The following is a 26975-nucleotide window of genomic DNA, read 5'->3' as shown; positions in this document are numbered from 1 at the left end:
CTTCCAGCTACTGCTGGAAGAAGTTGTTGACTTTCCATGCTAAGCAAGTCACATCGCTTCCTAGCTGTACTTAGGAGGAGAGAGAAAAGCCACTTTGCATGCCAGATTTCATAAAACTACATGATGTTTTCCTTCATTTTTATGATGTGATTTGCATACCTGCTAAAAATGTTATATGTAGCCTCAAACTTTCTCTTTTTAATAAGAAGGGAAATTCTTGCTGATGAACAGTATTGCTGAGGCCTCAAGCTGGGACAGTTCACTCTAGCGTTTTTCACTTCTTCCGTACTCTTTCCTTCCAGACTTGGTTTCACTCTCCCTCCTGCCTGTGTCTCACTTGATTTTTGCTCTCACTTTCCCTTTTGCTAAGAGCAGGACAGGAGGCCACCTAACAGTGGGCTTTGGTGGCCATAGTGGCAGTTAGGTATCGGCACACAATTTAGCTGAAGTGCAATTCCAGAAAAAATGTGGGCAGAAGGGACAAAGCCACATATGCACAGCGTGGCATTCTGTGTTTGCACCTGTGGCCAGACCGATAGCTAAAGGTTCAGCGAGACACCTCCATAGCTTTGGCAGTGCTGGTTCATAGGCGTTGGGGAGGTTAATACCAGAAATGTCACAGCTTGCATATGCAAGAGCATCGCTATCTCACTGAGAGAGAGCATCTGCCACTCACATTGCAACAGTGAGTGAGATGAGACAAGAGAGAGCTACCTCCAGCAAGGCAGATGTCTCAGGGGAAGGGCTGACAGCTGCACAGAGTGGGCAGCTCAGTGGATTGGGACAGGGAGGGTAGCAGAGAGGCTATGAGAGGTCTAACTGTGATTACTCCCATAGGTTTTCAGGAGGGGAACCTGGATGACCTGCAGTACACGGACCAGGATGTGGAGAGTACCAGCCCTCCAGGGCACCCTGGTGCACGGAGGGCAGAGCTGGCAGGAAATGCTCCCAGCGTGATGGGAGGCTACGATAATGTTTACGAGGATGATTCCCTCCGCAAGCGTCGTCGGCTCCTCTCAGTTACAGACAGCAACATAGGAGAGGCACTACAGAGCAAAGGGGCAAAGAGGTCTGGCATAAAAGCAGCCCTGTTGGCCTCTGCCAATCAAAGCCTCAGCCGAACTGGCCTGAAGAGGARCCCACTAATGAAGAAACCCTATTTAAAAGCTGGAGTCAAAGACAACACTACAAGCCCTCCACAGCATGCCAGAGCTCTCCCAGAGGGAGCATCAGTCAAAAAGACAYGGGGAAACCCTGCTTCTCTGACCTCGTCTCTAAAGGAGCAACCTCTTGGTGGCTCCAAGGACTCAGCCGGCAAGATCAGCAAAGGAATGAAGCCTCTAGTAGATCTCMATGCAGCTCACAACCAGCTGCAGCCAGCAGGCACTGCACAAGCCAGGAAACGAGGTCCAGTCTCTGGCAAAGCAAGCAGAAGCGCTGTGAGTGCTGCCAGTCTTGGCAAGCAGCCTCTTCTGCAGGCGCAGTGGCTAGACCAAGTGGAATCTTACATTGCTGAGCAAAAGGCAGCTGGTGATGGGGATGTGGGTGAGGGGGAGGCGCAAGTGGCATCTCTTACAAAAAGCAAATCTAGACCTGTGGGAACAGCTGTGGAAGAGGAAGAGGTGGATGGGGAACCAGAGGAAGATGAGGATGGGTTTGATTATGTGCCAGTGTTTGACCAGGCAGTGAACTGGGAGCAGACCTTCAGCATGAGCAACCTGGACTTCCATATGCTGCGCACAGACTGGATTGACCTGAAATGCAACACATCAGGAAACCTGCTGCTAAAAGARCAAGAGGCCATGGAAGTCACTCGTGTCTTCCTAAAGAAGCTCAGCCAGAAGAGTAAAGGGTAAGGCACAGTGTAAAGACTAAGGGGCAGTGTCTTGGAGCTGGTGTGCCACCCTGCACAGGGAACACCTGTAATGTGAGAAGCCACACTACACTAGAGAATAAGCTAGATATGGAAAATAGAACTTTAGGAAAGGAATCTGTGTAAAAAGCTGGGCTTTAAACACCACTTTGGGCTGAGAAATGTGATCTACTGGACACCAGATCATGTCTGGAGGCTGGTTATCACCCTTTAACAGCTGCCGGCAGTAAGCATGAAAGAAGAGATTTCAGTCCAGCTGGCATCACTGGCCTTTTGCTGGCTTCCTGCTTGCACAATGCAGTTATTGAGAGGACACAGGAATGTTTTGCCAAATGAAGATAAGGAAACCCTGCTGATACAAGAATAGGACTGGAGCTTCTTATGCTTGTGTGATTTGATGCCTGTCACATCCTAGTTTGTGAATCTAGCATTATTTAGGGCATAGGACCAAAAGGGACCTATTAGATAACRTGGTTCGACCCTTTGACCTCAGAAACAACCAAATACTCCAAACCCTTATCTGAACATACGCACCTTCATCTTAAAACTAGTTAGATTTCTAGACYCTGGTACTCATTCGGGAGGATATTTCAGATCCTCACTGCTCTGATGTCCCACCTGATCTTTTTCCTCCCAAGACATGTCTAATCTCTCCTCCAAGCCTCCATAAGCCAAACAATTTTACCTTCCTTACCCATTCTCATGGGTTAGCCCCAATTTCTGTGATTTTCCTATCTGTCCTTCTCCATGCTAGTTTCAATTTAGGTTAATTTTTCTGTACATAAGTGACTAATGTTCCAGATGTTTTGTAGAATGGTATTATTTGTTCCCAGCACCTACTGGAAATAGATGCTGTAGTACATCTTAAGATTACATTTGTTTTTTCAGAGCCACATCAGTCGTAGTTACAGTTTAACTATCAGTACACTTGACCTTTCCTAGTGTTTTTAACTGATGAGCATCSTCTTTCAGCAGAAATTCTTGTTATTACCTCAAAGGACATGACCTGATATTTCATCCCATTTTGACTATTCTGGATCTACAGTTCATCTCAGTCTTTCCTATTTGATTGCTTAGTCCTACTCCTTATTTATAAACTGTCATCAGCCAGTTTCACTAGCCCAGTCATACTTTTTCTGCCGAGGTCATTGAAGGAGGTATTAAATACACTCACTCTTACCAGTCCTACAGTTATTCAGATGCATTTGTTATTTTCTGTGTCACCTTTATTTCATTCCCTTGACCAACTATCTTCTTTTGGCTGGCATCCGTGATCTAATTCCACATACTTGTAGGTTTAGGGAGCACGTGATAAACTTTCCAATAGGAGTTTTGAAACAATGCAGCAGAGCAGAAGGTTGAGGACAAAAAGGCTTGTACTAGCCCGGGAGGGAAGAGCCTGGCAGAGACAAATCAGCCAAGCAGGGTGGAGGTAATAGAAGTGCTGGTGTATGGGGAAGATGTCTACCCCAGCTGTATCTCCCGCAGGCAATTCCAGCTGCAGCGTATTGTAAATGTGGAAAAACGCCAGGACCGCATGCGGGGCAGCCGCTACCTGCTGGAACTAGAGTTGCTGGAACGAGGAGAGCGACTCGTCCGCTTCTCGGAGTACATCTTTGCACGGGGATGGCAGGGCGTCAGCGGGGATGAGCAGGAGGAGCGGAACATGAGGAACCTCGCATGGGGTCGCCAGCGGCACCTGATGGCTGTGGCTGATGAGCCAGAGCTGTGCTGGCCCCAGGGCTTCACCTGGAACCACCGTGCTGTGGTTCACTTCGTCGTGCCAGGTAAGGGAGACCTGCCTTTCTGGGAAGCCTGGGATACTGGGAGAAAACAGGTCTGGGGCTTCACTTGGAGGCAGCCCACAGCAGCCCATTGGGCCAGCCTGAACCATCTCTTTAGGGTCACTATCAATTTCTTTTTTCTCTGAGTTAAATCCCTTAAGAAATATGACAGGGCGAAAACTCTCATGGCTTGTAAACTCAGGAAAAGCTCCYGTCACACTGGATTTCTGGGTACTTTAGTCCAAGTTTTCATCATCGGCCTTTTTCAGCATCYCTGCAAGGTTAGCAGGGCTTGAGAGGGGGCAAGGAGCCCTGCCTGTTTAGAAGCCATACCATCTTTGAAATCAGTTTTGCTTTGATTCTCTTCCTCTCACAATATAACTAGTGAAAAACCAGGCACGGTGGGTGCTACAGTTCATTTCTGACATGGAAGAGCTATTCAGAGTCACTAAGGATCCACACTTCAGCGTTATCATCACAGACTACAGCAGCGATGACATGGATGTGGAGAAGGCTCTGAAAAGGTCTAGCTTACACAGGTAAGAGTGCTSTCTAGTCATATAAAACTACTCACATGCATATACCTGCAAATACCACAAACCCGCAAATCTGTGTATTGATCATCCACAGCCTCCTACAGCTGGAAACCCAAAATGACATCCATCCAGACCTTGCACATATACCTGCATATAATGCTGTTATAATGTATATATAAACTGTATATAATGTTATTAGAAAGATAGAAGGCAATACCTACTGCAGTCACCCAGCCAGCCACATCTCTTTTCTCCTAGCTTTGGTTCAAGTTTGTTAAAGAGAACATAAAGCAAGTCTCATTAAGGTGGGGAAGGAGGAGGAGAGAGAAGATAAGAAAGTATTGACAATGTGACAGAAAGCATGGAGACCTTTCGGGACTGCACTTGCTGGAATAGCTGTTTGGCTTGCTGTGCACTGACCTGAGCCAGCCTTGGGTGGTCCTTTCCTTTTTGTGCTAGAAGTTCCTAGCAAAAACTCTAGTCCAAGGCCTTAGGATAGAACTGAAAAACTTAATGCTAAGGACTGCCCTATCCTTGCTGTATAACTGAGAAGACTCTTATGGCACCCTGGAGCCCCATTCCACTGCACTGGAATCTGAAATAGCGCTGTGAGCTTGCATGCTCACACAGCAGGTGCTTTTTTTTTTTCCCCTCCTTGCAAGTGCAGAAGTGAGCAAGTGTTTTGGGCATGAGGGCTGCCCATGTCATAGCACCTGACGTGTATCTCCACTAAGAGCATTTTTTGTGCTCATCACTGTGTGTGCAGTGAACTTCAACTCTTTCCTTTCTGACCAACAGCTATCGGTACTTGAAGCTGACTGGGAATTTCGAGCGTTCTGCTGGGCTGCAGGCAGGGATAGACCTTGTGAAGGTAAGCTTATGGGGCTGTGGGGTAGATAGGAAGATGTCTAGTATAATTCTTGCACTACCATGTCTTTCATACTGAACACGTTTTTTAGGAAAGGGAATAGTTCAACAAAATAGACGAAAAATAGATGTGTTTTCTATCCACTCTGGCCCAAGAAGGGGCTTCACCCATTACTTTGAGGAGACTAGTCTCCACAGTCTGGCCAGTTCTTGGCCTACCTCTTTGATCTGTCAAACAGGAGGGAAATCAGTACTAGCAGCTGTACCATACTGGCTCTGCCAGATCATAGTCATTCTTGCCTGTCATTGAGCAGCCACTGACTGATAATTCTCTTTTGCCCTGTGCGGCAGTGGGAGCATGGCAACTGTAGCATCATTAAGAGCATTGCTTCAACAGAGATAACAATAGCTGGAAACTGCATAATCCAGTGTCCAGTATTAGCATGGGTCATTCAGAGGAGAGATGGAGAGGCAAGACCTGCACTCTCTCTGCTGGGGCCTGCCACAGTGCAGGAGAGCTCCATGCAACTGATTTTCATGTGATCATTTCCAGGACCCACACAGCATCATTTTCCTGTGCGATCTCCATATTCACTTTCCGGCTGGAGTCATTGATTCAATTCGGAAGCACTGTGTAGAAGGCAAGATGGCATTTGCACCCATGGTCATGAGGTTGCATTGTGGCATGTCCCCACAGTGGCCTGATGGTAAGAGTCTCAAACCTTGGGAAATGGAGGAATGAAGGAGGGTACCTAAAACCTGATTTATCATCTCAATTTGTTCTTCCATCACTAGCCAGCTTGTATCTTAAGGTACTACTAAGGCCGCTACATGACAATGCATTGTAGGATGTAGGATGGGATTTAACTGTGTCAGGTACTTGAAATTTGAGATCAAAGAGCCAGCAGAGCCATATATGTGACATTTCTCTTAGTGGTCTTTTAGGGCTCTCTGTGGATATGAGTACCTTAGGAAATCCCTCCTTTCTTACTTTTCTGCCACTTTCTCTGCTCTCACCCCAGCAACGTGGTCTCTGCTTTCCCTGACTTCTACAAGGCAGAGTAGCAAAACTCTCTGGAGCACAATCTCCGCTGTTTCTTTAACTAACCCAAAGATGATCACTCCCAGGGTTGTATTGGACCTGAGGGAAAACTTTGCTGCTGAGGATGCTAGTTGAGGGCTTCTCCCTCACACTGTTTTTTAGAGGGCACAGCCTGTCCTTCTGAGAAGATCTGATAGCCCCAGGTTGAGGGAAAGCAGACCTGAGTTGGGAAGAAGAATGCAGCACAGATCATCTGAACACAGGATTTGCTTTAGACAGAGCCCTGAGCCCCTGTGGAAGAAAATTTTGTTTGCATAAATGTTTTTTGTCTAGGCAGAGATACAACCCCTTGAAGTTGGGACAGTCCAGGTAAATTGGATAGAGTGCTGCCAGACAGCAGATGTGAGAGGCTCTGCTGACAAGTTTAGAGGGCAGCCTGTACCATCAGTCTTTAAGCCTTTCTCATTTCCCAGAGCTTTAATATGATTGGCTCTACCTTGGTGCTGAGTTGTCTTTCTGGTGTAAGGATTGTTTTCATCACTTGGGGTACTAGGAGTAGCTTGAGTGTTGCTCCAGTAATTTTGTTCAAAAGTAAGGTCACTGCTAGCTGCTGCAGTAGCAGATGTGCTGCAGCTCCGCTTGAGTTGTTAATGATTCAGCGTGCCAACATGCCTGTGCCTTTTTTGTGCCCTCTTCAGGCTACTGGGAGGTGAATGGGTTTGGTCTCCTCGGCATATACAAGTCTGACCTGGACAAGATCGGAGGAATGAACACAAAAGAGTTTCGGGATCGCTGGGGAGGAGAGGACTGGGAACTTCTGGACAGGTAAGAGTCCATTTTCAGCTTATGATGACCATGTGCTTAGGAGGGGAGACCCATGAAATTCTGGAGTAACAATGACCAGGGGAGCAGGGATCTGAAGAGATGAAGGTGATTAATGCCACCATAAACTTGGTYAGTGAAGGAGATTCTTTGAGTGTATCTTGATCCTCAAAACCAGTAGAAGAGTGAACGCAAAATACAGCCACCGATAAAAGAAGAGAGGAGCTGTTTTCTGGTGTCTTCCAGCCACACTGTTGGCTGGCCACAGGCAGATCAGGCACAAGGGACTGTGGACATATAATACTCTTTGAGCAGTTCATAGTACAGTATGTCTAGTTTTAGTCCCTCAGCATTCCCATACTACATGTAGTAGTTGCCCAGAAGGGCAATTCTCAGAGAGACATTAACTGTATCTTATGATCATAAGATATAGTTAAAATTTCTGAGAAGTTTATGGGTGTACCTTTCCTTCATTTCTTCACATCAGATGGCTCTCTTCCGGCTGTACAAATCCTAGGCCTCAATAGCTCTAGATTTTGAGCTCTGTCTTGTGTTTTCTTAGATCACTTGGGAAAGGACTTGCATCATGAGCATTCTCATGTTGCCAGCTGTCCTTCCTCCTAGCAAGTCTATCCCTACTCCTGACCAGTCCTGCTCAGCCATCGTCTACTCTGAAGGATGTGTAAAAACTCAGCAGATGCCGTTAGATGCCTTTTTATGGATATGAGATATTCCTGAGCTATTCTAACTAACTCTTGAATTTGATTGCGGTCTCCTGACAACAGGACTGTTTAAAAAAAATCTCCTGAACCCAAACACCCTGTGATCAAGATTTCCCTAAACTGACTCTTCTTCTCYTTTCCACCAGGATTTTACAGGCTGGCCTGGAAGTGGAGCGTCTCTCCCTGAGGAACTTTTTCCATTGGTATCACTCAAAGCGAGGCATGTGGAACCGACGCCAGCTGAGGACATCGTAGCCTTCAACCCCAAAGCTGCCTGTCGGAGTCATCCACCATCTCAGCCCAGCAAGCACTTTATCTAGGCATGCAGCTGAGTGCACATGCTCTTCCTCTCTCTCCAGAGTCCTCCTGTGAAACAGCACAGCTGACGAAGGGACAGTCAGACTGGAGGAGCAGGAACTTCTCTTGGGAGCTATTGCCTCCGAGATGTGGGTTCCTTGTCTTGCTGGGGAGTTTTGTGGGGGAGCTTGAGACAAGTGAAGGACTCGTATTTCCTGCCATGCAGGCTAGTGGATGGTACAGTGAAAGAGGTGCCATATTTCCTATTGTGTCTTACATGGCACAAAACAAAAAGGAAAAAATCCCAGCTAAACACAGAATGGATTATTTACGGTAATGCAACTTCTCTCTCAATACTTGAAGAAAGAAAATAGGCAAAAAAAGCAAAATACAGACAGACACACACACACACACACACACACACACACACACACACACACACACACAGAAACAGGCTCTCAGGTATCCATGGTTTTGGCTAGGAGACCAAAATAATTTCTCTGAACTGTATTATGTCCACACGCCCATATAGTGACCCAACAAAGTCTGGATGAGGAGGAACTGATAGGCACTTTAGGTTGTCGACGCTTAGACATTTCTCTGTGCTTTTCACTTCAACCAATACGAAAATACACACTCATATTCAGCAAGGTATCGGCTATGGATGGAGACTGAAGTTCACTTCTCTTATTAAAGCTACATTTGCCTGCAGCTGGGCGATGTGGCAGGGGTTGATGTTACAACTCCACCTGAATTATTTATCTACTGCCTGAGGCTAGTTATACAGAGTATCTRGGAGGCACCTCAGGAGGAACTTAGCAGCCTTATCTGACAAACGTGTGTTTGTCCTAACAATATCAGGGAAACCTTAGCAGGGAAGAAGTGGCAATATTTTATTAGTTTAAAATTGTGATTTTGCTAGAAAAAGAGGAGACAGAATATTCTGCTTTCTAAGTCCTGTACATTTATGCAGCATCTAAAGGTTAATTTAATAAGTTATGGCTTCACAGTTACGTCCTGTCATAGCTTGACTTTTATGTAAAGAGCAGGCTTGTTTATACTGAAGAACAGTTTCTGGAACAGTCCTAGGAGCTCTGGCCTGGTATCAAGGAGATAGTCTCAGGACTTGGCACTTGCACTGGGAGCAGAAGAGCAATGAGGACAGGAGAGGGCTGAGTGAATAAAAGGATGAGCAGACCGATGCCAGCATTGTGGAAATGCTCTGCTCACAGTTGGCCTGACTCTAGARTGAATTCTCAGCCCCTGAAACTCCTGCCCATGCAAGGCAAGATTTTTACTCCCAGTATCCATTTTACAGGACTGTAGAGGCACAGACATCCACAGCGCAGTCAGTGCTCTGCACTGGAGCTTCAGTTTCCCCAAACCCTCCTGAAAAGGCTGCTACTGATATCAAGAATCAGGAAGAGTATGACATAAGATGCAGCTTGCGGCTCCCAGCTCTGAGAGGAGTCGTTGAAAAGCAAGTAATGAAGGTCTGTAGGATACAAGCAATGCTGACTTGGTATACTAGTGTTTTTTACTTCTACACTGATSGAGTGGATGCCAATTCAGAATAGGTTTTCATTTATTATTAATTCTGTGGTGCTTGACAAGTTCATCAAATCCCAGTATTGCTAGTAGAATACTGAACATCCAGGTTCTGGCATACAGAGTATAAGGTTGCCGTAGTGTGAGTTCTGTGGCTGATGGAGTCAGATTTGAGGAAGCTATACTGTGCAGTGTGCAGATGTGGTGAAAAGTGCGTGAGAGACTACTGTATCTGTTAATTCATGGAGCCTTTGTCAGAATTTAGACATTGAATATCTAAGAAGAGGCAGCCATAACCTTCTGCTCAAATCGTGGCAGTCTTTTTAATGAGGGAAGGGAGTTTCCACATATAGAGACTAAGAAATGAAATGCTGCAGTTCTGGGGTGAGGGAAGAGGCTGACAACTTTTTTTTTTCTTTCTGTGGTACTGAAGTTTAAGAGGAGGAGGCCTGTGATGCACTGTTGCAATAAGCTCTGTCTCTGCCTGGTGCGTGCAGTATCAGCTGCACACCGAGTGCACGTTGGAGCTTGCGCTTTGCTCACTAGCACAGGCACAACCCCACGACTAAGCAAGCAGGTCTTTCGCCAGACTCTGGCACTGCAGGTTTCACAGCTTGTCTGGACTGGCTCTATCAAACAGTTCCTGTGGGACGGGGATAGGCCGGTGGAGAGGACAAGCAGCAGGGATGCGGGGAGGTGTTAGCAGAACTCGCGGTTCTGCCCCAGSAAGCCGAGAGGAGCGTTATGCCTGTTCTGCAGATGGGCAGCTAACAGCTTCAGGAATAACCCTTGCGCCATACACAGGGAAGAAGGGTTGTTCATACCATATGCTTTCACATCTGGCTTAGATGTGATTTGTAGCACCCAAAGTCAGCACYCTGCATTCATCTACAGACAGTAGAGAGAATTAGGTGCTTCCAGAAGGTAATTCACAGGCTCTGCCTTGGTATGAGTACGTGGTMTGAGTAACTCCTCTTCTACACCAGAGAGGATACTCAGCAAAGAGGGGTCTAGAAAATAGGGTACAACCCTCACTGCCAGCAGAATTTGAGGACTTCGCCCCCATGTTTTAGCTGTCCAGGAGACTTCATGCCTTTTCACCCAGACCAATAGCAAGCAGAACTGTTTACCTCGTAAGGACTCCCTGGTGGGTATGAAAGGAGTTACTGGGTCTCAGTCCAGTTTCCCAAGGGCCAGTAACCCTGCTGTAAAAACTGCCRTCACAGTTGTTCTTCTGTTCCTAGCACAATGGGGCCCCGTTCTTAGTCAGTCTTTATACATCAGCGTTGTAAAGTTGATTAATACTAATTGGCACTAGTTGGCAGCCTCCATGGAGGAGCTTGCAGAGAGCCCGTGGGGACAGACCTTGTCTTCCCGCTCACAAGGTACCCACTCAGACTGCTGTGGGCTGTAAGATGAGAGAGGGCTACACGCTCCGTGACTTCTGGACCAGCATGAAATCTTGCAGGAGCGCTGCCAGRCTTTGCCCTTGGGCTGCTGCTCCTGTTCCTAAACAACCTATATTTTTTTCCTCCCCCGAACAAAGCTATGAAGAGCAGGAGAGCAGGGAGTGCGGCAGGAACAGCAGGACCTACAGCCATGCAGTGACAGGGTGCAGCAGGGCAGGGCTGTAGCCCGGCCATCACAACCCGACAGGCAGCTTACCTCTGTTTGGSAGTTGTTTCCTGCACCACCATACGGCCGATAGCGTGGCACAGCATTTGCTACTGCTGTGAAGAAGGCTTATCTCAGGAATCTGCACAACTCGCGGAGAGCTGAAGGGAAGCTGGCTTTACCAAAGCAGGGAAGCTGACTTCCCCATAAAGTCGGTCTTGTTTCTGTCACAGGGATTTCTTAGGAAGCTTTGCCTGAGTTTGCGGTGAAGTTTGCCCTGCAGTTCTGGCCTTCATATGCATTCTAGCTGTGTCCTGGCTTGATGGGAGAAGGCAATTGGTTGCACGTGCTTTCCTGTGTATCAGACACGCAGGCCAGAMGGGAGCACTCCAGCAGGTCACTGGATGGGAACAGTTGGGGGAATGATGAGGCACGCTGCAGAACAGGCGGTCCCTGCCGCCAGGAGGAGGCCAGGCAGGGGACCCTGGCCCCAGGAGTGTGGGATGCACTGAAAAGTGGCTCTGCCCACAAATGCTGACTCTGTCACCAAACTTTTTTTCATTCCTGAATGAATCATGGGCCTGATATTTATTTGCAGTCCAGCAAAGGGAATGAAGAAGGACTGGGTTTTATTATGAAAGAAATGTATTGTGTGAAAATAATAATGTGACTTGTTTTGTCATTGTCTTTAATATTTTCCTGATATCAACATCTTGCCTTCTTCTCATGGCTTATAAATGTCTAAGTTGTTTGTTTTTTAGATACCAATGCCTTGTGTTAAAAATCTGGACTATACCTTTGAATTCTTTGCCTTAAAGTGACTCTGTGCCTTCAGGATAACTCCTGGACTACACCTCTGTTAACATCTGGGGATATACTGGTTCTCCCCCACATTTTATAAATACATTGTCTTCCTACAAGAGCTCATTTCTCTTTGTGTGTTGCTCACACACCTGCCATCCCTACAAAGCATGGAGTAGGAATCAGATGTTCCCCCTCTTATCTCATCTGATTAAAGCCTCCACTTGTCTCACATAATTACAGGTGTACTCAATGCTGCAGAGACAGATCACTCTCTACCCAAGCCCAAAAGAGCTCTGCAGGTGCTGAAGTGGCAGGCAAGACAGGGAGACATAACAAGCATAGTTAGCCAGGAGGGAGACCTATGTTAGTTCCTTTAGGTGAGGTGCTGTAGATAATGGGATGGCGACAAACAGACTTTTTTCCTATCTTCCTGGGATTTATCGTGTGGATGAGGATAGAAACGCTGGATAAACACACATCCCAGCAAAGTAGGAGTGCTGGCTGTATGATGCTGGAGAGGGACTGCAGTGAATGAAGTTGACTCTCATGAGCAGGGGCCAATTCTTGGAGCAGAGACTACAGGTTAGAGCCTGGACCTGAGCTGAGTCCTTGGTGCAGCCTACACAAGTGGGAGGTCAGGTCTTTCATGGCAATGGCTTATTTAAGTTAAAATTGGGGCCCCTTTTCCTTTCAGCCCTGCCTCCCTTGCATATGAACAGCTTAGCAGGAATGGGGGTCAGAGGCAGAGAGGCGAAAAGGCAGCCAAGGTTGCTAATGAGTCTGATTCCATTAAAATGAGAAATGATTATTAAAGGTGACAAGAGGAAAAGCACTCCAGTGCACTGCTGGTCTTCTGCTTTCCTGTGCTGGATAACGGGAAGCCCACTCAGCTCAGGCCTTACATACTGCAGTACGTCATTTGGCAGCTCTCTGTAAGACTGATATTGGAGTTATGATTTGGTAACGAATCTCCCCTCAATGCTTCTTCCCCAGCCTAACCTATTTTTTTAAAGTCAGTCGTAATTACTGATCACTTTGTCTCCTACTCTGTGAAGCAGAGTCACAGGACTTGGATTCTGCAAACGGGATGCATAATTTTTTATGCTTTCATAAACGCAGCTGGGTCAGTAGTGGTTGCAAGCCCTTGACTGGTGGTTTTTCCAGCGGCTGCGATTAGTTTTGTTGCCTGTACAGTGAAGCTTCATCCTGGAGGACAGCAAGATCCCAGAGGCTTCTCGGAAACATTTCCCCCGCAGTGCTGTCGGTCTGGGGAGAGGCCACGTCTTTACCTGATTCACCAAACAGACCTAGGCTGTGCTCGACTTTGCTAATTAAAATTCCAAGTGTGCATAACCACCGTTTGCCACTCCACTTTTTCTACACACCTTTCCTTCAGCTGTAGAACAGCCACTGTGGTTTGAGGGTAGGACCTGACGCTAGCCTGTCGGTCTTGCCCGTAAGCCACTATTGACAAGGTCGTTCACAAAGTCATCCAAAGTCACCACTTGCGGCTTAAAAAGAAATTTAATTCTGAGAAGTCAAATAGAGAGGAAACAAAATCTACTCATATCTGCTTTTAGCAGTGTCAGTCACTCCCATTAGCTCTTGAAGAATAATATGCTATGCACATAACTTCATGATATTTCTTTCTTAGTAGCGGTAAGAGTATGCAAAAGGAAGTTATCCGTACTGAGCACTGATTCTGCCTTACTTTGAAAAATCATTTAATAATCAGAACAGCCTGTCATTACTTAAATATGCTTATAACAGGCGATTAAAAATACCCAGTTTTTCAGCTTGCTACAAAATTGCATTTTGGGATCAAAAATCTTTCCAAAGAACTTCAAAAATCCACAAATTCTAACAGTCTTTTTTTTTAAAAAAAAAGAATTGTTCTAGTACAACAGAATTCCCAACATTGTCAATATAAAAATTACATATTTTAAAACATTTATGTTAATGATAACATCTTAAATTATAATGCTGATTTTTTTAAAAAAGTAATACACTATGTACCTGCTGTTTCTCAGTGTGGCAACTAGCCTAAGGTGTCTCATTATGTATAATGAGTTTCTCTCTCTCTCTCTCTCTTTTTTTTTTTAATCCTAAATATCATCAGGCTACTCAGACAGTGTTCCTGATAGGACTCTGATGATGACATCAGAACATAATATCTATTTTCTGTCATTGTTCATTTTCCAGTGCTGGAAATATTTTATTGTTTTCTTAAGTGTTTCCCATTTAATTTTATTTTTAAACAGCTAGGAAAACATTTGAACTCTTTTTAGCTGCACTGACATACACACACTTTTTTAACCTCCCATGAGAACTTCTTTTTAGTTTWAAAAAATCCACTGCTATATTTGGGATATAAACTACTAGAGAGCATTGCTTTAAATATAGCAAATTATGCTTGAGACAGAGAAGCTGGACATTTTTTGTTTATTTAGCCTATAAAATAAACTGTTCAGGCTTCTCTACAAAATGGGGTAATGTTACATATGAGAAGCAGGCAGCTAAAATACGAGAAAAGATTTACAGGACTACTTTGAAATTGCCTCGCTGCTGCTGTTCCTACAGCTCTCACTAGAAATCACTCAGAGTTTGTTCTACCTTTGAAAAGCAATGCAAGTTTTCACCCCYGCAGAACTGCAAAAGCACTGAAGGGCTTGTATGAAACAAAACACGTACAGTTTTGAAAGTTTAACCGAGTTCTCTGGATTCGGTGGGATGACGGGATTTTGCTGACATCAGTAAAAACGAAGAGGAGAGCTTCATCCCATCAGTCGCGCTGCCCCTATCCTGCAGGAAAGACAAAAAGTGCCGGTGAGCGTGCAGGAGATTCGCCCGTCCTGCCCGGGCAGTGGGGAACATGCAGAGCATGCCAGGAGCATCCAGCACCGCGGCCGCGGCACCAAGCGCGGGGAGCAGCCCTTCAGCTCTCTCATCCCTCTAGATCCAAAGCCAGTACTGCTTTCACAGGGGCTTTTGGCCTCTGCAGCGAATCCGAAGCACTTCCTCGCGCAGCATAGCATGCTTCTGTCAAGCTTTCTTGCTGGCTGTTGCCCTAGCGTATTACATTTGGACCATTTTTACTTGCGGCAGGTCACGTAAGCAAGAGATGATGACCTTGACCTAAGAGCCCTGAGGACCTAAGAACACGCCATTCCCTTGTCTGACCTGACATGTGAAGCCAAGCAGTTGGCTGAGCTGTCATTCACAAGACTCTTTTGAAAACAAGAGTTAGCATCTTAAACAGCTGCCACCAAACCATACAGGCTGTTGTGAAGAGCTCTTTCGCGCACTGCCTCCCCAGCATCTTCCTTTCCTTCTGCTCAGATAACACTGTCCTCTTTGTCTGTCTCCCAGAACTCATCTTTTTTTTTTTTTTTTTTTTTTTTCCCAAAATTTAACAACTGCTAATGCGGGATGTGCCATCATCTGAAAACTACTTGCTTCTGATTAATCCCAGAAGTAGGGAGATTTGGTGATCTTGCTTTAAAGATCAATCCAGGAAATCCTCCTCTGCAGAAATTTGCTCAATGGCCGTAGATGCCCATGGGACAATACACCTCCAGAATACACCTGCTTATTTCTGTAGCAGTCTTCCACCTCTCAATATTGCAGTGACGTTGTCTGAGACTGACAGCCCTTCCAGAGACTGGCAGTGATGGGAACTCTCCCCTTTCTTACCTGACTCTCTTGCCCCATGACTTAATAAGGTCCTCTGTAATTCCTGGTAGGGTAGAGGCCAGTCTTCTGCACCCCAAAGGCCGTGATGAAGATGTTGAGGATGACTGTGATGAAGATGAGAGCTGTGGCAGCATTGTTGAGGATATTTAGGCGGGGTTGCTTTGCGACATCATTCAGGTTCAAACGAGCTGCACAATACAGTGTGAAAAAAAAAKCAGATTTGTACTTCAGCTCCAAATCAGAAGTATACATACTCCAAGTCAAAAGTCTCCAGACCCAGGGAGCYTTCACCGCCTGCAAACACATGTGGAGCAAGTTGCCCCTGGCCATCATAGCTGCAGAGCTGGGGAAATGCTCTCAGTATCTGTACAGACACCGCAGCTTGCCCTAGGACAGAGCAGAAGACGATTTTTTTTTTTTTAATTATTATGTGTGCCTTCTTTTGCAGTGTGGGTGTCAAGGCCCTCCAATGGTCTGTCTCTAAACGACTGAGTTACAGCTGCACATTAATCAGGCACATGTCACATCGCCAGCCCTCCACATGCTCTGTGGGATGCACCAAGCGAGGCTAGATGGTGCAGTAGGCAAGGTCAGCGGCGCTGGACTGGTGCTGGGAGGCCAGTTCCTCCTTCAGATTTCAGATGAAATACTGACTGAGACAGATTCTTCTCCTACCTGAGCAAGAAGTTTCTGGGTATCTGAATAGGATCAGCTACAGCTGACAGGCATTGAATGGTTCAAATACAGGAACACCCCAGTTACTGGGGCCATCCAGCCAATAGGCAGTGCAAATGGCACCTTGGTGCCTCCTTTCCTTCAAACGTGGTCTCCTGACCCCTTTCTCAGCTGGCTGCGGCCACTGCTGCTGCCATAGAATCATAGAATCAGTAMGGTTGGAAGGGACCTCTGGARATCAGCTAGTCCAACCTCCCTGCTCAAGCAGGGTCACCTASAGCATGTTAGACAGGGTTGCATCCAGGCGGGCATTGAATATCTCCAGAGAAGGAGACTCCACAACCTCTCTGGGCAACCTATGCCAGGGCTCTGTCACTCTCACAGGGAAGAAATTCCCCCTCACGGTCAGGCAGAACTTCCTGTGCTTCAATTTCTGCCCACTGCCTCTTGTNCTATGCCAGGGCTCTGTCACTCTCACAGGGAAGAAATTCCCCCTCACGGTCAGGCAGAACTTCCTGTGCTTCAATTTCTGCCCACTGCCTCTTGTCCTGTCACACGGGACAACTGAAAAGAATTTGGCCCTGTCCCACTCACATCCTCCCTTCAGGCACTTGTACACATTGATAAGCTCCCCCCTCAGGCTTCTCTTCCCCAGCCTGAAGAGGCCCAGCTCTTGCAGCTGTTCCTCGTAGGGCAGGTGCTCCAGCCCTCTGATCATCTTCGTAACCCTTCACTGGACTCTCTCCAGTAGCTCCATGTCTCTCTTGTACTGGGGAGCCCAGAACTGGGCACAGTACTCGAGATGAGGCCTCCCCAGGGCTGAGTAGAGGGGCAGGATCACCTCCCTCCACCTGCTGGCAACACTCTTCCTAATGCACCCAAGGAGACCACGGGCTTTCTTGGCTACAAGAGCACATTTCTGGCTCATGGTCAATCTGTCATCCACCAGCACTCCCAGGTCCTTCTCTGCAGAGCTGCTCTCCAGCAGGTCAGCCCCCAGCCTGTACTGGTGCATGGGGTTACTCCTCCCTAGGTGYAGGACTCTGCACTTGCCCTTGTTGAACCTCAGGGGGTTCCTCTCCACCCAGCTCTCCAGCCTGTCCAGGTCTCTCTGAATGGCAGCACAGCCCTCAGCTGTATCAGCCACTCCTCCCAGCTTGGTATCATCAGCAAACTTGCTGAGGAGTCACTCTGTCCCCTCATCCAGGTCATTGAATAAGTTGAACAGGATGGGACCCAGTACTGAGCCCTGGGGGACGCCACTAGCCACAGGCCTCCAACTGGACTCCACGCCACTGATGACAACCCTCTGAGCTCTGCCTTTCAGGCAGTTCTCAATCCGCCTCACTGTCCACTCGTCTAACCCACCCTTCCTGAGCTTATCTAGGAGGATGTTATGGGAGACAGTGTCAAAAGCCTTGCTGAAGTCAAGGTACACAACATCCACTGCTCTCCCCTCATCTRCCCAGCCAGTCATGCCATCAKAGAAGCCTATCAGATTGGCATGCGGAAGGACTGTGCAGCACAGGGCATGTGAGAGRCCAGCTTACAGGGTTTCTCTTAGCCGTGAATCGTATGTCCCATATAGAAAAGCATGTAGGAAACACCAGAAAAAGTAGTGCTCTGCATGCTTTTAATACAGGGATTGCATTTGAGGATAAATTATAGGAAGTTCCATATTGAATAGAGAATTTGTTGAGTCTGTTGGAAACACTATAAGGCACTAGAAGTGTGCGATTCAGTAAATGTGGTATGAATATGGGGAATACCTCTGCCTGAAGTGTTCTGTTGGACCCCAGCTTGGGTGAGAGCAAAAGACATGGCTAAAGTGTGGTGCTTGCAGCAGCTGTGTGGAGGAGTACATTGCAGTGACCATGCCTGAAAGCCAGTTTCTCTCCCTGCTACAGGGATCAGCAAGGGAGAAAAGAGACCAGTGAAGGTACTTGAGTAGTTCTCAGGGCAAATTGTGCCAAAAAAATAAAAAAATAAAAAAAATAAATAAAAAAAGATATTCCCTATTTTTTAAAACAGTAATGCAGACATCTCCATCACTACTATCATGCTATCTTAAATCCTTCCACAAACCAGATTGCAACAAGCAGAACGGTACAGGGAAGGAGGCCACGGATTTTGCTTCTCCATCCCTCCCCCCGTGACAGGCAGGCTGCTGCTGCCCCAGTCCCACAGCCAGCCACTTTGCACCCTGCAAGGGCACATGCAGCCTTACCTGAGATGATGAGGAGAATCCCAATTACCACCTGGAAGAAGAGAGATACACTGATGAGCACGATCAGGGTGACGTAGTACTGAAAGGAGGCCCCCTGCTCCAGCACTGCTTTGAGCTGGGTGACGTTGGCCATGAAAAGCGCCACATCCAGCATGCTCTCTGCCACACTCTTCTTCGTCGCGTAATGGTTGATGTTCATCGGACCATTAATCCTGAGATGAGGATTCATGCCCTGGGGGGACAAAAGAAACAGCATTACTGGTCTCACTCCTAAGCCAAGAGGCCTGTCCTTGCAGGGCGGACTGCTGCCTCACCACGGCGGTCACCTGGAAAGCCAGGATGAGGCAAAGCTGTGTGTTTTAAAAATGCAAAAGTACCCAGTGTTCCCTCACACTTGCCTCGTTGTATTAATAGGCAGAAGAACTCTGCAAGGTTAGAAAAATACTGGGTATTTTTATGGATAACAAGCTGTCCAGAGTTACAACAGCATAGATTAACTCAAGCTAGGGATTTTACAAGGAATATTAAATTCTCTTCCTTGAGGGCACAGACAAGCCTCAAATTTAGGGGGATTAGAGAGAGATCTTCCCTTTGGGCAGGGTGTTCAAAGGACTGTCAGTGCTGGGATTTACATCCTCTCTGAACACTTTTTTGCTGGCTACTGTTTTAGACAAGGTACTAGAGCAGATGTTACGATCCTTATTTTCCTGTTTCTGAAAACAGGGACACTATTTCTTCAAAATATTAGGCATTGAAAAGCACAGATCCAAAAGGTAGGATTCATCACACCTAATTTTAGCTAATCATTCAGACACATTTTTTGTCAGTAKAGAGGAATACTCTACTCCTGTCACCTGGAATTTACCAGGTGTAGGTCATCTGGCTGCTTTTAACCTAATTATAAGAGGTTGGTCATCTGGGGCTACTTTAGCCCTTTACCTTTCCTTTAACATTCCTGTTAGCTGGGTTCTTCTGCTAGTTGTCATGCCCCATATGACAAAAAAGAAGGTGGTAGGAAAGGAGGAAATTGATTTTAATTCACCCAGAGTATCATCAACTGATAAAAAACTACTGGCAAAGGGGATAATTGCAAAAGATCTAGATATATCTGCAGTAAATTATGATCTTCTTTTTTCAAGTGGAAGAAAAATGTAACTCCTGTGTGGCAGGCAGGCTTCATTTCTGGAAAATCAGCCTCCTGTTGGCTGTTATTCAAGATTGACAGCCTTACCATTGGTGCTGTCCTGCTGGATAACCCTTTAAATGCGGAGAAAAGGTCCAGCTGTGGGCTTGAGGTAACTTCTTCTGCTGAGTGCTGTAAGAGATTTCTCCAGGCATGTGCTGAAAGTAGGACCATGCCTACCTCAGATGGTGAGTCCTGTTTTTGTTCTTTTGTACCAGATAAAGTACAAAGTACAATTTTTTTCTCCATGTTCTAGGCAGAGCAACAGAGCCCTTTATGGTGCTACCTCTGGCTTCTTGATGTGTCCCTGGGAGGACAAGGAGCTTTTTCTGAGGAGGGATGGGAAGGTGAGGACAGGCAGTGAACCTGTAAGGGTGCTGCCTGTATGTGTGACCCTGAAATAGGGACCCTACTTCTGAAGGGGGCTCAGGCCAACCATCAGCTCATGTGAGGAAAATCATGCAGCAGAAAGAGGGTGGGAAGAACTGTAATCAGGTTGAAATATTGATGAGCTGTGATCCCTAAGAAGGGGTCAGCTCAGGGTAGGAAAGGACTTTTGGGGGATGTGTTGTTAGTTAAAAGCATGTAATTCTTGTGGTTTCTAATAGTAAAGTAACTGTGGTTAAAAGACTCCTTTGCAGAGCTTTTATTTCTTGCTATTGAAGGTAGAAGCTAGAGGATCCTGGAAGGAAATAAAAGTAGAAGTCTAGAAAGCCTGTAAGGGCTTTGAGGTAGTGTGTTCAGGACTTCTCTACTCTCTTGCCCTAGACATCAGAGTAATGCTTAAGATCTTTTGTGTCTGGGAGAAAGGAGATCAGCAAAAGGTCTGATCCTGGGAGCATGCCCTGRTCTCAGAGTTAGGTACTACTAGCTCTCAGCTGACTTAAAAGCACATGCAGCTGTTGCAACAGAGTGGTACCCATACCAAGTGGTGCAGGGTTTGAATTTGATCCCTTAAATGTGCTTTCTTCCTTATTCCTGAAGTTATCCCTCCTCACTGCAGTGGTACAGCACTGGGCACTGACAGCCTATCTGTGGGTGATGATGAGTTAGGGCTGGGAGGACAGTGAAGCTGAGCAAACATGACAGCTTCGGTCGAATGAGTGACTGGCACAAGGAGGCTGAGCYATCTGTTCCCAGTCACTTACAGAGAGACAGATAAGACAAGACAGGAGCTCTTTTTGAGTGAAAGCACTTCCTTCAAGCTATCCCCCAAGCTCCTTTACCTGTGGTGGGGAAATGGGTCACCCAAGCATGGCATAGGGTTAAAAGGGACTAAACTCCAAGCCTCAGATGAACAGATGGCAAAAATAGTAGCTTTTTCGTGTGTGTTTCCCACGTGTGGATGAAAGCAATGGCATGTTCCCCTGTCTGGGGCAGGACACCGCAGGCGGGGAAGGCCACTGCTGTCTGAGGCAGAGTCATGGGATCTGGGAAATCCTTGCACTGTGCAATGAAAAGCTGGGCATTCCTACTGGCTTGGTTGGGCTGCAAAGGTGGCCAAAAGGCCACCTGTATGATTAAAGCTGAGTCCTGAGCTTGTGTTTAGACAGGTAGATAATGAGCCACTCTGCAGAAGAGCTTACCATGTGGTAAGGACCCTGCAGAAGTCCTGCTGACTGCAGCTAAAGTCAGAGAAATCCAACTCCTCTGTGGATTTGGCCCTTACAAACTATTCTGTCTMGTCCAGCAGCTACAAAGATAAACCTGAAGCCTCAGATAACTGAAGGCTGCTGGTTTTCTTAAGCCTCTTGAGACTTGGCATTTTTTGACAAATGTAAGAGGCTGGCTTTACTTGGGATGCCTGGTGCCATGGCTGTCAGCAGCTACCCACTCCATCTGTGGTGTCTGAGTCAGATGCCTGTGATGTCTTTCTCTTTTTCTTTTCTTAAAARAAATGCCACAATTTATGCCCAGCTCTTCAAACTGAACCATTACTGCTCTTGCTTTGTCTTACCGTTGAGCCCTGTAAAGTGCAGCAGCTCAGAAGCTGATTCACAAGCAGCTTGGGTTTCCCTGCAGCTGGAAAGCCCGGGCGGCTGGCAGTGGGAGGAGGTTTACATGGGATTGCTGGTGAGATTAAGCAATTCCCTTTTGGCAAACAGAGCCTGGGTTAAGTCACAGGGCGTGTTTTAAGGTTTATCAATGTGCTTTATATCAATGGGCTAAATCTGGCATCCTTCTGGTTGCTTTGAAAGCATTCCCCCTTCTGAGAGCGGGGGRTCTCTGCTTTTCTTCCTCCATAGTGTATCAAAGAGGAAAATTTGATATCATGCAGAGTTGGTCTCGGTGAGCGTTGTCCCAGAACTGGCATGTGTCTGCTAACAAACAGCAACTATCTTTGTGCAGGAATTCCCCGAAGATGGGGAGTTATCATTACTGCCCGCTGCTCAAGGGCAGGGCGGTGAGGACGTGGAGGAGCAAAGCCTGGGCACACAACTCCCGTCAAGCGGGAGCTAGAACTTGGCTCTTGCATCCCTTTGCCCATGGTTTTTGCCTTCCCATATCAGACAGCCTTCTTTCTGTACAAAAGCTACTAGCTTCAGTCTGACCCCAGGCAAATCCCTTCTGCACTTCGTTTTGAGTAAGCCTGGCGTAGCGATGCAGTTAAAGGGGCTCCGTGATGCACTCTTTTAGGTTTTATAAGTCATAGGCTTTATTYTTACTCAAAGGGAAAAGAAAACCCTTGCAGCAGTTCCCACTTCTATTGTTATTTTTGATTTTTGCAGGAATTACTGTAGAAAAAAGGCAGAATATCACAAGTGTGAGGGTGGACTTTTTTTTAACGCGATCTCTATTTCTGCTACACAGAGCTGTCAAATTGCAGGGCCTGTGAAACCTTGCTTTGGCACCAGAGGGCAYGCTGAGCTCCCCAGCTGCTGAGTGCTGCATTGCCAGCTAAAGCTACCTGAAAATTTTCCACTGAAACTACTTTTCAAGGGAAATACTTACTACTTAAACTTTTTTTTCTTTTTCTCTGAGAAACACCTTTCTTCTGAAGACTTTTGGAGGCAGTTCATGAAAATATTTCTTTCCAGTGCTTGCAGGCTTTTTGGTCTAAAGCTTTCTTAAAGCTGCTTGGGCAATTTCTACAAAACCTACAGTTTTTCTTGTATTTTCCAAGGGGAGGGGAATTACAGAGCAGATCTAATTGCAAATCTGTGTGCTTTGTGACCATCTCCTCAGGGGAGAGCAGACTGAAAGAGACACCAGGACAGCATGAGACTCAGAAGTATGAGAATGATAATCCTCTTCATGGGAGCACTCTGGCAGAAGGGGGATGTCTGAGGAGAAACTATATTATTTGGCAATTAGTTCTGAGGGAAATGCTGCAGAACGCCAAAGAAAACAGGCCCGAATGCAGGCCGTGCACAGAGAGGGGTAGGCGCGGAGACGCGCGCCGCGGGGAGCCCAGCCGATAAACAGCCGCGCGTAGGCAAGCGCACGCAGACGCGCACACGGCGCGTCAGGCGCCAGGGGAAATCTGGGGTGTATTTTTCCACGGTATTTGCCAGTTGGCAACTTCAGGAGTGCTTTGTAAACATCAGTTGGTGAAGGTTAAAGCGCACAAACTCATCTTGCGAGGTAGGAAGGGAGCACAGTTCCCTTTCCATCARCTGGGAGCAGAGATTAAAGGCCCTGCTTGCAGTCAGTGCTTCTACTTTAAGTGCCCACTCATTAGCTATTCTGCACTGCCCTGCAGCTCCTGACCACTTCCTCTGCAGTGAATGGAGCTAATTCGAATATTTTGGGCCTAAATGCTGTGTCTAGGCACAGTGTCAGCAGCAGAATTGGGACCAGAACAGAGATTACCAGCTTCTACCCTTTTCCCCCTCCAAGAGGTTGTACGTCCCTTGCAGAGCTGTACCTCTCCGTCCACAGGTGAGAGAACGGGTTAAGGCAGAGCTGGGCAGTACATTTGCAAGAGGAGAGACACAAGGAGAATGCTTTGGTCAATACCRTGTTGAGTGTGAACTCCTTGAGGCAAAGTGTGTGTGTGGGGGGGTTGTTTATTTGTTGTTTTTTTTTYCCCTCTCCCTCCCTCCTCCAGTGCTGCACAACAGCAAGGATCCTGGCTGCCTTCCACAAACAGAAGTAATCCTAGACCCTGCCATGTGGGCAAAAGCAGAGCTGAGTGTTTGGGCCAGTCCCCCTCTTTGGCCTCTGCTGAGGCTGTCAACTAGTCCAGTTGTTGTGGTTAGTTTCTTTTAATATAGCCAGCTGTTCTGCTCACTAGGGGTCCCTTCCAGAGCCAAATGGTTGTATTGACTTCAACTTGTATTGGATAAAGCCCAGAAAACAGTTAGGCATGTTTTCCTCCTCTCTCTGGTTCTCCCCACCTACAGGAGTGGTCCTGATCAAGGTCGTTCTCTGAGATGGCCYTATGCTTCTGCAAGAAGAAAGTGGAGTGAGGTTACTGCTTAGTGTAACAGGGGGCTTGCTGACACTAGCTGCTTGGAATAGAGCTTTTTAACCTTCCAGTGGCTGAGGGTCAGTGCCTCTTCAGCAGTGGAAAGCCAGGCCACTGGCAGGCACAGGTCCTGATTTCTTGCGCAGCACTGTTCACTTCTCCTTCCACTCAGCTCCTATTCTCCGCTTGCTTTATCTACCTTGTGTGTCCCAACTCACTCCCACGTGGGAGCTTGGTGAGCTCTCTTGGGCAGCAATGCAAGTGCTATACCACACTGATAACAACAGCACCTGCACTTCTGAGCAAGGGAGTATGCTGGGGACAGTCATAGCAATAAAGGGACAAATGTGCAGTTGGGTGAGATGCCAGCAGAGCCTCTCTGTCTAACCCAGCTGAAAGTCCAGCCTTGTGTTCCTGCTGCAACTCACCAAAATGAGGATATAGAGGAATGGGAGGTTAACAGAAGCCTAAATATCTGCTTCCAATCCTTTATCTTCATATGGTGTTCAGCTGGAAAGTCTCCCAAACATGGCTTGCAGAGGGGTCAGGAGAGCAGCCTGCGTAAGTCATGAAGTAGCACAGCTCCATGAGAACRGGAGCTGCGCTCCTCGCCCTTGCCCTCCGGCTGACGCTGCAATTGGGTTCTGCTTCGTGGCTGGCTGCAGCACTCACAGCCTGCAGAGACCTGCTTGTCGCATCAAGCCTGTGGGCTCTGCTCTCTCCTCCTCCCTTCCTCCAAGTCCTCACGTCTCTAGTGCTGCTTGCAGAGCCTCTCTGTTCCCATCTGCATCCTTCTGCTCTGGTCCTGCTTTCTCCTTTCATTCTCTTCCTCTGTTCTCTCCTTCTCCRCTGTTTTTCCCTCCTGTGCCTTTCACCTTGTCTTTCTTTTACACTTCCCTGCCATCARTCTGCTCTTTTCCTTTGTGCACCGCCTTTCTCTCCCCTACCCTTCTCTCCCTTTGGCACTCAGCATTGCTGTATGGTGAGCGAGTTTCTTGAATCCATTCACTCTCAGATGCCAATCATAGCATTTATGTTGCTACAGGGCAATATAAATTATGCATCTCTCAAATAACTGTCTTACCTAATCTATATTAAACTCTCTAGTTAAGTCTATTTATGATACTGAATTGAAAAGATCCAGGAATCAGCTGGCAGGCTTCAGAGSTGAGCTGGAATAGGAGATAGCTTTTCCAGGTAGCTGGAGTGAGGAAGAGGGGGCCTGGGCGGTGAAACTGGTGGGAGAGCCTTTAGCAGTAGATCAGAAGCAATAAGTGGGTTTGGGGRTTCAAGAACTACTTGGCACCAGCAATTGCAAAGTGCCGATGCGTGATCTTTRATTGTTAAACAGAAGCAATTGGGTGTGTACGTGTGGCAGAGGGGGGACGACTCTTTGAATATGTGCAATTGGGAGTGCACTCCAAAGGATTAGCTGGAACAATCATCTCCAAAGTCAGGRTATAGAAGCTGGAGCCTATTCAAGTCCCTTGTGTTTAGCACCCGGAGCAGATTTACCCTRGTGCTTGAAAAAAGCAAGTGGAGACTTAAAACAACTTTACAAGAGAAATTAAAAGTAGGTTAGCAGAGAAAATGAGTTTATAAAAAATAGAAGAGCAGCCGGGAGGCACAACAGTAACTACTGCATTGTGCTTACAAAGCTAAACAAGTTAAGATGAATAAATCTGCAAGCTGGATGGCTTATGGCCCAAAATATTAAGAAAACCTGGGCCCGATCTCACAGACTGCTACCAGATCCAAAGAGCAAGTGTGTTCATATATGTTATTTTAATTCAAAACATTCCTAAAGCTAGTCTGAAATTTGAACTTCTACAGGTCTAAGGGTGTTTGAATCCATTGCTGAGAGTCAGGTTGATTTCTAAAGCCAAGACAACATAATAGCTCTATTAGGCTAGACCAAAAGTTCGGCTCCTCTCAGACTGTGGTTGGCAGCAGATATATAGGTAAAAATATTAGAATGGGATAAGTGTACAGCAGTGGTCTCTTGTGATCTATGCACTCAGTTATCTGTGACTTAATACACAGTCACTCCAGCCCTGGACTGATGCTTATCTTCACATGAGGAGGTCTAAGGTTAGTTTGTGCATCAATCACATCTTATGTGGCTTAAGGCATACTATTTGCTCTCCTTGCCTCTTAGTTTCCCTACCCATAACATAATAAGAATATTTGCATATGTGATGTTTAGGAAGAGATGTGGCTAAGATATACTGCAGAAGTACTCTACATGTGTGTTTGGTGTATATAACACAGCCTGAATTTATAATTCAAGCAAGCTACTAAAGTCAACAAAACGTTAGACAGATGACTTCTGTATTCCTAAGTTTTTTTTCTTAAGGTTTTTTTTTTTTTTCTTCAGTATTTCCTTCCTCCTAAACCACTCTGGAGCTCAGGTTCAGGTGCAGATTTTGACCTGCATATCCCTCTGGTCGCTCTCTGAGTGCTTGGGGTCTCCAGGAAAAGGAAGCTGCAGGAGCACAGGCAGAAAGGCAGGAGCCCATGGCTGTGGATCTCAGCAGAGATCATGCAGAACTGATGAAGTCACATCCCTAAACAGTGATGCTCAGGGTATTTGGTCCCTCTGTAATTTATAAGGGCTCTTATCTACAAATATTTTTTCCACCTCTAGGTGTTAACACTTGCCATGTCTTTGTCCTGTGGGTTGTTGTTTCTGTCTCTGGTTCTAGCACTCACCAACATCACCATGCAGACCCTGCTGACTTAGTCTCACCTAGGCCCATCCTATTCCTTTTCTTCAAAAACTGCCAGGCTCAGCTTCCTTCTCTGCCAGTAGACTGAGTCAGTCTCTGGACCTAAAAAGGCTAAATCTGCCTTTTTTTTTTTTTTTTTTTTTTTTTT

At 46.6% G+C, this 26975-nt stretch overlaps 2 protein-coding genes across 3 annotated transcripts in view; one reads left to right on the top strand and one right to left on the bottom strand.

Annotated features, from left to right (window-relative positions):
• The window catches only part of B4GALNT3 (beta-1,4-N-acetyl-galactosaminyltransferase 3), a 57619-nt gene extending 45592 nt beyond the window's left edge, over nt 1–12027 (top strand). Inside the window, exons 14-20 of the mRNA XM_085324125.1 lie at nt 838–1852; nt 3362–3660; nt 4043–4196; nt 4992–5064; nt 5614–5767; nt 6801–6927; nt 7793–12027. Coding sequence (XP_085180251.1) covers nt 838–1852; nt 3362–3660; nt 4043–4196; nt 4992–5064; nt 5614–5767; nt 6801–6927; nt 7793–7901 — 1931 coding nt within the window. The 3' untranslated portion in view covers nt 7902–12027. The remainder of the gene's footprint in view (nt 1–837; nt 1853–3361; nt 3661–4042; nt 4197–4991; nt 5065–5613; nt 5768–6800; nt 6928–7792) is intronic.
• Nucleotides 12028–13816: 1789 nt separating this feature from the next.
• Nucleotides 13817–26975, bottom strand: part of NINJ2 (ninjurin 2) — a 49894-nt gene continuing 36735 nt past the window's right edge. For both annotated transcript variants that reach the window (XM_085323959.1, XM_085323960.1), the window contains exons 2-4: nt 18505–18736; nt 15603–15790; nt 13817–14711 (exon numbers count right to left, since the gene is read on the bottom strand). In XM_085323959.1, the coding sequence (XP_085180085.1) occupies nt 15624–15790; nt 18505–18736 (399 nt within the window). In that variant the 3' untranslated portion in view covers nt 13817–14711; nt 15603–15623. The remainder of the gene's footprint in view (nt 14712–15602; nt 15791–18504; nt 18737–26975) is intronic.

The sequence above is a fragment of the Rhea americana genome, unplaced genomic scaffold, assembly GCF_003343005.1.
Source record: "Rhea americana isolate MKP2758 unplaced genomic scaffold, rheAme1 scaffold_9, whole genome shotgun sequence".
Lineage (NCBI taxonomy): Eukaryota > Metazoa > Chordata > Aves > Rheiformes > Rheidae > Rhea > Rhea americana.
This window is presented reverse-complemented; position numbering and strand designations above follow the sequence as displayed.